This window comes from Oncorhynchus mykiss, chromosome 12 (assembly GCF_057628025.1).
Source record: "Oncorhynchus mykiss isolate SJ-2025 chromosome 12, ASM5762802v1, whole genome shotgun sequence".
Taxonomy (NCBI): domain Eukaryota; kingdom Metazoa; phylum Chordata; class Actinopteri; order Salmoniformes; family Salmonidae; genus Oncorhynchus; species Oncorhynchus mykiss.
The window spans coordinates 86,211,129-86,221,885 of NC_143033.1; the positions used below are offsets into that span (position 1 = coordinate 86,211,129).

The 10,757-nt window shown below is 42.4% G+C and overlaps 1 protein-coding gene across 1 annotated transcript in view; it reads right to left on the reverse strand.

Annotated features, from left to right (window-relative positions):
- The window catches only part of LOC110538653 (tumor necrosis factor receptor superfamily member 16-like), a 46,721-nt gene extending 37,794 nt beyond the window's left edge, over positions 1–8,927 (reverse strand). Inside the window, exons 1-2 of the mRNA XM_021625607.3 lie at positions 7,938–8,927; positions 2,386–2,548 (exon numbers count right to left, since the gene is read on the reverse strand). Coding sequence (XP_021481282.2) covers positions 2,386–2,548; positions 7,938–7,976 — 202 coding nt within the window. The 5' untranslated portion in view covers positions 7,977–8,927. The remainder of the gene's footprint in view (positions 1–2,385; positions 2,549–7,937) is intronic.
- Between the last annotated feature and the right edge of the window lie 1,830 nt (positions 8,928–10,757).

The following is a 10,757-nucleotide window of genomic DNA, read 5'->3' on the forward strand; positions in this document are numbered from 1 at the left end:
GGAAGGTTTACCACATTATTGATACCATGTCTGTATCATGGCTCACGATAATAATTTTCTAGGGCTTCCCGAGTGCAGCGGTCTAAGGCACTGCATCTCAGTACTAGAGGTGTCACTACAGATCCGGATTCGATCCCGGGCTGTGTAGCAGCTGGCCGCGACCGGGAGACCCATGAGGTGCGGCTGACTTCCGGGTTAAGCGAGCAGTGTGTCAAGAAGCAGTGCGACTTGGTGGCGTCGTGTTCCGGAGGACGCATGGCTCTCGACCTTCATCTCCCCTGAGTCCGTACAGGAGTGGCAGCGATGGGACAACACTGACAACATTGTTTTCTGCATCCCTGTGTAGGATATGAAATGGGCGTGGCGCACTGGTATAATTAGTCTGTTTAAATGTGTAAAGATGCAGTCATATAACATCATGCAAGATGAATGAGCAGACCCTGCTCTTTGGTGCCTGATGCTCCCTCAGACCAGTTTTTGTCCCCGTTACAGCCGATGAGTCACATAAAGACTGGTAGGGAATGAGAGTGGAGTGCTCAGTAGTGGTTTATTATTTCCCATGAAAAGAAGTGACAGCATTTATACATTTTAATTTATAAATTAAGGACTCCTAGGGCAGGGTTCAGTAAAACCTTAGAATACAAGTCCATATTAGGATGTCTCTGCTGCTTTTGCAGAGAAGCCAAGCGGCTCCAGTTTCCTGCTGTAATCCATCACTTTGTGTAATTTGCTGATAATAATGATTAATTAGTCTCCATTCCTCATCCCTCCTCTTCCATTTCCATTTCCCCTCCCTTCCCGTTGTTCTTTTACCTCTCCATGTACACTGTCTGGTTGGCTGTTCCCCAACTGACCAGCTGCTGTGGATGAGACTTTGATCTTAAACTGCCAAGCTCCAGGAATGTTTGGAGGTTACATTAAATAATATGTGCATACCATGTCTTTACACATTGTTGGGCAGCAGTTCACAGGCATCCCAGGTCAGTGTTGTGTCTGTAGGAGCTTGTTATGGTAATACTATATCAAGCAGCAACACAGGCCATCTTCTGACTAAATTACTTAATTGATCTAATTTTAGACCTCGTCTGTTCTGTGTCCTGCTCAAATAGTGTTGGAAGACACTGGCATTCCTGGGATTTGTAAAGGACCTCAACTGAAGAATACTTTGTCTGTGAATTGTCACAGTTGTGAAAGAAGATCCTATTTGTACGACTCAGTCAATAGAGCAGACCTGACACCAGTCATGAGTCACCATGCACTCTGACAATCTGCTCATCCACCACAACCATGCAGTGACCTTTGAGAACAACATTTTGACTTATAGAATCCAGCTGACTCTCTCTCTCTCTCTGGATTCTATTTCTATGCTACGCAGTGACCTGTGAGAACTACACTTTAACTTCTACCATGCATCTTAACTACTGTAAAGGACAACAACAGAAAGAGAGTGAAAGAGAAAGAGAGGGAAAATGGTGAAACAAACCCTAAGATGAAGTGCATATGTATGTTTGCATAAAGACTCTTCCTCTCTGTAGGACGTTGTAGCACAACATTGGCACCTCTCCCGTCCCGTTTTATCCTCCCTCTGAATCAGTGCTAATGGGTTTCAGCCTGAGTTGTAAGTGAACACATTTGGCCCCACTTACAGCCATCAAACCTGTTTCTAAATAACACTGTTATTAAAGCAGGGACAGAATTATTTTTTTAGTTATGTTCATATTGGACAGTAACATTTTTGTTCAGGCTTTTTTCTGTTTTGATTGGATGGTTTTAGACGGTGGGGTATTAATGTGTAAATTCCCGTTGATGGTGTAAATGAGTGCATATAAGGTGAAATGTATAGTTCAGGGATTTTTCTGCCATTGAAATCATTGAGGTGGCTAAGTCCAAACAGTGTAAAAAAAGTTGTAATATACTGTATATATACTTTTTTAAATACATTTTCGGGATATAAAAACACTTTCAGTGTGTACTTAAACGACTAAAACCAGACATAAAGTGTGTAAAAAAGATAATGGACCTATATATTTCTTGATAACATAAACATTGAGAACTAACAATCCCCAAAATAAAAACTAGACAGTCAGGGAGAATTGAAAATTCTAAAAACAATGAATTTACCATTATAGATTTTGTTATTATGTTTGAGCAAAAGAACACAACATTAGCCATTCTTTACCCCGCCAAGATGGGGGCTTCTAAAATTATGACGTGCCGACGGGCCAACCGCGCCCCCTGCCATGCCCACCACCTAAGCCCCTTTTTGATCCCGAAGAAAACCTCTAGTTGTGCACCTGAAAATAGCTGTGTTCGTGCCTGTGTGCATGTGCATAATACAGTATGCCTGTATAGATGTGTACTTGTACATTTGAAGGATGAACTCACTGTCTAGGCACTGGGCGCAGACGGTCTGGTTGGCACCACACCTCCTCACCACCCCCTCTCCAGGTGGGCACACCTCGCAGCACTCTCCACCATTGGTGTACTGGCCTGAGTCACAGGGCACCTGCACCGCCCGCTCCATCTTAGAAGCCACCAATACCCCAACCTGGCACAGACAGAGGAACAGACAGAAGGGTGTTAAAGCAGAGGTCACCCATAATACTGGCTCATAGAGGGGAATGTTTTGAAGGCAAAAATGACAGCCAGGTGCGTATTACAATCATGTTCCTAATCTAACCTCGTATCATGATTCGCAATAAATAATTTTGTCTACATCTAAATCAGAGACAAATTCTTCTACAGAGCAGTACATTGTCCCACCCTCAGAGAGCCTTTAAAGGCACATAAAGGCAAGCCTCAAGGTGCTCACCCATGACTGGTCCAAGTAACACCTATAAGCATATGTGCCTAATGCACAACCTCATATTGCATGTTAGCACTTCAATATATCCTCCCCATACACACACACACACAGACACACATGCATGCACACACTCGTGCACACACACACACTTCCCCCCCAGAATTCCTGTTCCGATCATCCATGTCCAGCCCACTGCCCTTCGCACTGAAGTTGTCAATCTGCAGGGTGTTTACAAAGACTCCTGAACCCATTCATTTATAAGGAGAAGATCTACCTTTGTTTTTCTAATACTTGATTTGTGTTTTCTTCACCATAGGGGTTACTCTCCTCCTTATTTATTCGCTTGTAGTGCAAATGTTAGTTGAATGCTGCTGGCTGGAGCATACTGCAAGTCCAGGCGGGACAGCTTGGGGAAGTAAAGCATTTGAGGAGCTTAACTTTTTCTTTAAGGCCAAGACAAACGGAGCTGTCTACGGGGCTATTGGTCAGACTCAGTACTGTTGATGGAGGGCCTGGGAGAGTTAACGTCCTTGTTTTTCTCTCTAATTGCTAGGTGTGGTAAAAGACAGATTCCTCTCTGGAATTTGCATAACAAGTCCACATATTGCGCAACTTAAAACTATAAATTCACACACGCACGCAAAGGCATACACACATGCTGCTTCCTGCTACACACAATCTTCTCTCTGTCTCTTTATTTCCAGTCTTTTTCTCACTGCCTCTCTCCACTCTTCTCTGTCACTTCCTCTCTCTCACTCTGATATAAATGCCAAACAGCTTCACAGGCACAAGACTAAAGCATGTTTTCATACATACAATACATTTAAATAAGGAAACAATCATGTGAAGCACATTCTGAAGTCATAATCATCAAAACCATTAGACTGAAACACTTTAATGTTTAATGCCTCACATTTTACTAAGAAACACTGCTGGTCTCACTCTCACTGAGATGCCTTCTCTCTCTCTTTAACTGTCTCCCTCTCTCCCCCTCCCTCAGCCCCTGCTTTCATTCAGAAACAGATGCACTGAGAGCACAGCTCTCTCTCTCACTCTCCGTCGATCGACTAATCCGCTCTGTACATTTCTCCCTCTCTCTATCTGCTCTGTGTGTGCGTGCGTGTCTGTCTGTGTGTGCGTGCCCCCCCAGTGATATCCCCCACATAATCTCAAACCCTCTCAAGGGCGCAACTTTGGTTTTAGAAGTGGGGGGACATAACTATTTTATTACATTTTTATCCAGTCGGATAAACACTCTAAACAGTCTACCCGACTGCTTGGAGGCATCTGCGTGGTCCTAAAGCACACCATTGCCTCATTTTGTACCACAATCCAATGATAAAACTGGGGAGGACTAAAGTGCAATTTCAGAATCCCCCCACTCTTGGCATGTCTCCCTCTGTTGGAGAATTGCCCAAAGCATTGTTAAACCACACATAAGCATATTTTCTTATCCTTACTAATTTATGCAAACCTTGGCTCTAAACCTCTGTTTTTATTTGAATATGGTCTTACAATATAATCACCAGGTCGGTGAATGTGAACTTGGAATGCCGCCCAAACCCCCAAGTTTATCTGTATCTGTGTGCATCTTGTCAGTGAAATAAACTGGCAATTTACCAGCTTCCCCTCTGATAAGGAGCCTGCTACTCTCAACATGATCTGAGTGACTGAAATGGTGCTGCATGGTCAATCTGACGTCTGCATTGGCCGTGCAGCATTTAGGGTGATATGGCCTCTGCAGAAGTCAGGGTATTCATACTTCTTGAGCTTAGAGGAGCAGCGCAGAACTGTTGTAAAGGAAGTTGTCAAGGAAGTGGATTTGTGTTTATACAGGACCTCCTGAACTACAGTTGAAATCGGAAGTTTACATGCACTCATGTTGGAGTCATTAAAACTCGTTTTCAACCACTCCACAAATTTCTTGTTAACAAACTATAGTTTTGTCAAGTTGGTTAGGACGTCTACTTTGTGCATGACACACTTAATTTTTACAACAATTGTTTACATACAGATTATTTCACTTATAATTCACTGTATCAATATTCCAGTGGGTCAGAAGTTTACATACACTAAGTTGACTGTACCTTTAAACAGCTTGGAAAATTGCTAAAATGATGTCATGGCTTTAGAAGCTTCTGATAGGCTTATTGACATCATTTGAGTCAACTGGAGGTGTACCTGTCTATGTATTTCAAGGCTTACCTTCAAACTCAGTGCTTCTTTGCTTGACATCATGGGAAAATCAAGAGAAATCAGCTAAGACCTCAGAAAAACTATTGTAGACCTCCACAAGTCTGGTTCATCCTTGGGAGCAATTTCCAAACGCCTGAAGGTACCATGTTCATCTGTACAAACAATAGTAGGCAAGTATAAACACCATAGGACCACGCAGCTGTCATACCACTCAGGAATGAGACGCGTTCTGTCTCCTAGAGATGAATGTACTTTGGTGCGAAAAGTGCAAATCAATTCCAGAACAACATCAAAGGACCTTGTGAAGATGCTGGAGGAAACAGGTACAAATGTATCTATATCCACAGTAAAACGAGTCCTATATTGAAATAACCTGAAAGGCAGCTCAGCAAGGAAGAAGCCACTGCTCCAAAACCGCCATATAAAAGCCAGACTACGGTTTGCAACTGCACATGGGGACAAAGATCGTACTTTTTGGAGAAATGTCCTCTGGTCTGATGAAACAAAAATAGAACTGTTTGGCCATAATAACCATTGTTATGTTTGGAGGAAAAAGGGTGAGCCTTGCAAGCCGAAGAACACCATCCCAACCGTGAATTAAGGGGGTGGCAGCATCATGTTGTGGGGGTGCTTTGCTGCAGGAGGGACTGGTGCACTTCACAAAATAGATGGCATCACGAGGGAGGAAAATGATGTGGATATATTGAAGCAACATCTCAAGACATCAGTCATGAAGTTAAAGCTTGGACGCAAATGGGTCTTCCAAATGGACAATGACCCCAAGCATAGTTCCAAAGTTGTGGCAAAATGGCTTAAGGACAGCAAAGTCAAGGTATTGGAGTGGCCATCACAAAGCCCTGACCTCAATCCTATAGAACATTTGTGGGCAGAACTGAAAAAGTGTGTGTGAGCAAGGAGGCCTACAAACCTGATTCAGTTACACCAGCTCTGTCCGGAGGAATGGGCCAAAATTCACCCAACTTATTATGGGAAGCTTGTGGAAGACTACCCAAAACGTTTGAACCAAGTTAAACAATTTAAAGGCAATGCTACCAAATACTAATTGAATGTATGTAAACATCTGACCCACTGGGATTGTGATGAAAGAAATAAAAGCTGAAATAAATCATTCTCTCTACTATTATTCTGATATTTAAAGTTCTTAAAATAAAGTGTTGATCCTAACTGACCTAAGACAGGGAATTTTAAATGTCAGGAATTGTGAAAAACTGAGTTTATGTATATGGCTAAGGTGTATGTAAACTTCCGACATCAACTGTACCTATCATGTCAATGAGGAGCTATACGGAGCCCTCCGCATTGTCACAAAATTAGAGCCGCGCACAGCGACTTCCCTCCGTAGACTACGCAATAGCATCACACCATCCATACGGAGCCTCCGACCACATTGTCGGATCAAGCATAAATTGGCTTTAAGTCTTTAACTCAAGCGTGTAGAATAAGGTAATGCCCTCACACACACACACACACACATACACACACCAGGTCACATCCCCAGCCTTGAGATGCCTGCTTTGCACTCTCCCCGATTTCATAGTAAATTAGAGACTATTTCTGAATCTAATTCTACAAACATGCTCTATACTAACACAATGTTATAAAGAAGATGTGAAAACAGACTTCTCCTGAGTAATGTAGAGGGCCGTTCACATGGTGAGTGAGTGAACAAGCCTTATTAGACCAGCAGGTCTTGAAATATCAGGAGGATTAGCCTATGACAGCCACTCACCAAATAATAGCAAATAGTTTGTAATCATCCCCATCACCATTATCATCACCCAACTATCGAAAGTTCACACTCATGTCATGAATTGTTAAAAACTTTCTGAACTTCAGATAAGTCACTACCTCCACTTCAACAGAAGCCTACTTCCATAAAAAGAGAACATATGGGTATTTTAGGATTTCATAACAGATTCATGCATAAAAACTGTTATTAGATCACGTATGGACTGAAATGTTAAGGGTTTGATCAGTCATCAGTAAATGGCACAGATCTGTTTCATGTATGCATACTCAGTGTTGGGGAAGCTACTCTGAAAATATAGTTTACCAAGCTACCAATTACTTCACACTGGAAGAAGTTAAACTGGGTATATGAGCGAAGTAGGCAATCATTTTCTTTTTTTCAGCATTAGACCTGCCTAATTCTCACTTGAAACATTCGTTTTTTTTGTTTCTTAGGCTAAATTACACATTCTGTTAACATATGACCTCAATTGCAATTTGTTATCTATGGCATTTCAGGTGCACATATAAACGTTTTTTAAGAACTACTTTTTCAAAGTAACTTTAGTTCAGTAAACTAAATTTGTCTTATGGGTAGCTTTAATGTAGCTTAACTTCTTCCAGTGTGAAGTAATTGGTAGCTTGGTAAACTATATTTTCTGAGTAGCTTCCCCAACACTGAGTATGCATATTTACCGATGACTGAGCAAGCCTTTCATTTCAGTCAGTATGTGATCTTACCACAGTTTTAAATGGATGGACCTGCTATGAAATCCTACATTGTAAAAGGAACCTTGGGCTCTGGCACCTGCCTATGAAAACCTTCTAGGATGGTTGTTCTATAAAGGATTCAGATGAAGCCATCGGGAACTATAACTGTTATTATAAAACACACATTCAGGTTTATTATGCTTAGTTCTGAGAAGTGTGTGTGTGTGTGTGTGGGGGGGGGGGGGATAAACACCTTCCCTCCAGCAGCTCCTCAGATTAGTATCGTGACTAATTTGCCAGCATTAGATGGGGAAATACGAGGGACAGTGCAGGGATCCCCAGTCTAATACAACTACAGTGTTATAACGCAAAGTAATAAAATGAAAACAATGAACACGTTTCTCCCATGCTACCTATTCAATCAAATGAAATATATATTTATGAAATCAGAGTTATAAATCATGCCACTACTCACCACTCCAAACAACATCACCAATGATAAGGTACCCGCCATGCTTCGGTTTCCTACAGTGTCATAAACAAATATACTATACTAAATGGATACTGCAAAGGAACATACAGGACGAATTGTTCATTTTAATTCCAGTGGCAATTATTTATCAATGAGTCCGCAGTGAATTCCCCATGCTCTTCGCTGCCGTGTAGCGTTCGAGACCTTTTGAGAGTGAGATGCGTCGCATTGGCACGTGAAACGTCCCGGCGCAGACTGACTGTACTGAGCGCTATCCAGCAGTGCACTGCGGAGGCAAGAGTCGTGCACGAACTGAAGAGAGGCACGTCCACTCCTTCCCGATTTACCCTGTGACTTCTGCAGTAGTCGACTTGCACGACCTACACCTGGTATCATCAACTAGATTCAGACGTGCGTCAATTTTTTCTTGAGTGGATGGTTGGGGGGCAAGAACATAGTTACAAATCATTTGTAGACTTCAAATTGACCGCATTAAGCCCAAACAGATATAATATTTGACTAACACATAATACTTCCAAACCTTGCTTGCATTTGTATATGGTAATGCGTGTCTATATTATGCATGGAAATACTTGGGAACAGATATTCCAAATTAAAACTTGGAGCTGATTTACATTGTTTTATGTCCAACAATGAAAATGCAACCAAACAAAAACACACAAAAACACCTGCAGTACAAATTTGTCACTCTGGCCGCCAGTTGGGGGACCCTGATCTACACAGACAAGAGACAAGGATAAACTGGAGCCACTTTTCTGACACTTTATCTATATCTCGCTCTCTCTCTCTCTATCTCTCTCTCTATCGCTCTCTCTCTTTCTCTCTATTGCTCTATCTTTCTCTCTATCGCCCTCTCTCTCTCTCTTTCTCTCTATCGCTCTCTCTCCAAAGCGTTGCATTGCATGTTGTTTGCTAAAGAAAGCATCCCCGGAAATCTACTTGAAATCTACTGGGTAGCTGCTTTTTTCACATGCATTTTCATTGACCATTTCTTATTTATGTGGTCTGTATTATTGCGTCAACTGTATATTAATGGTTGAATTTCATGAGCTGGTGCACACCCCAAAAGTTGGTAGAGGTGCTGACCAATGGCGAGCAAACTATGTAAAAAAAAAAAGGAAATAAAAAAATAAGAGAGAGTCGCATACTCTATATACAAGCTCCCAGTAATGTACTGGGTAAACCACCAACGTTTTGGCATTACTGTGCCTTCTTCAGGGTCTGGTGTCAAGCACATCATCATTCTAGACACAGCTTGATTCTTGCGCTTTCTACATGGTCACGTAGTAGGCCTATAGCCTACAATATTTACCAGCCGCACCCAAAAAAATAATATATATACAGTATATGTAGAGAACAAGAAGTGGGAAGCAAATCCAGGCGTGAAAGGCAAACACGCATCGCGCCAATAGGGTTAACCCAGTTGGTGGGAATTGTAAAGTGGCTCATACAGCGAGGACCGCAATTCTGCCCCTTTCGAACCAGTAGGCACGTCGACTTTCTTTCAAACCCCTTCACAAGTATCTCTGTGCCTTTCGATGACCCAACGGCCTCCATCCGACTTGACACCAACGTAGCGAACAGATGGAATGGCAAGCGAATCCTGGTCTCCGGCGTGAAAGGCAGACACCCTATGCATCGCGATAATAGGGATAACCCACTTGGAGGGAATTGTAACATGGCTCAAAGAGCTAGGCTTTTTACCAGCCACACCACACTTACACAATATAATGATACACCACAAGAGGGAGACTACTTCCCTTGCATAGTTGGTCATCCCTGAAGTAACACTACTGTGAATAATCAGGCTATCAAGGTAAGACAGTTCAATGAGGGATGTGCACTTTCAAGAAAGAAACAACTGAATTCATATTGACTCATGTTTTACAATCCATTTTATAACATCATTTCGTGTCATGGAATTTCATACCAAGGCTTATAACCGTTAACCTACCACTTGTACTTATGGTACCATGACACAATGCCATATGGTAAGTGAATAGAGTGAGAGAGAGTGTGAATTTTCAATTGAGCCATTATGCTCATACACACACCTCTGGGATATGCTCTGTATTGAACCTGTCCATCAAAGCAGATCACATGGTCCATTATGTGGAGTTTTTGGACAGGCTCCACAGTCCTTGATGATACACTAAATTTGGGAAGGCCACTAAAAGACCACTAATGCACGTCTGAGTTCTATAATTGTGTTTACTGCTCATTGAGGTATTCACACTTAAAGGCAAACCAGTGTTGATGGCTATTGAGCTCAGACAATTTGGCCAGCAGAAGCCACCAATCAGGTTGCAGCACACTGAACCTGCTACCGTCACGTCCCACCTCCACTATAACCTTATTGTCCCCCTGACCCTGTCTGGCTCCACCCCTCCTGTACCTACAGCTGAGGGGGTCTGCTCTACTCTATGGGCTGAAGCCCTCTTGTATTGGCAGGCTGGTTGGGTTTCACTGTTGAGATCTGAATACTTTCCTTTATTGATCTCTGGACACATCAATGATCCCACATCCTCCATCCTCCCAGAAGACCAGCCCCCACTCCTCCCACCCCCATGTCCCCCATCCAGAGGACACGGACCAACCAGTCGCTTTAATCTAAAACATTGCATAGGAAATACACAAGTAAGAAAGTCTTCTACTGTGTCACTGACCTTTCCAGATGATGTCACTCAAGTTGTTTTTTGTTTGTATGCATGTAGCCACAATATGACTCTTCAGACTATATTATTATCCATTATGGTAGGTGGCAGGCCTACCACAGTTTGTTGTCATACACTTGGTTGGTTT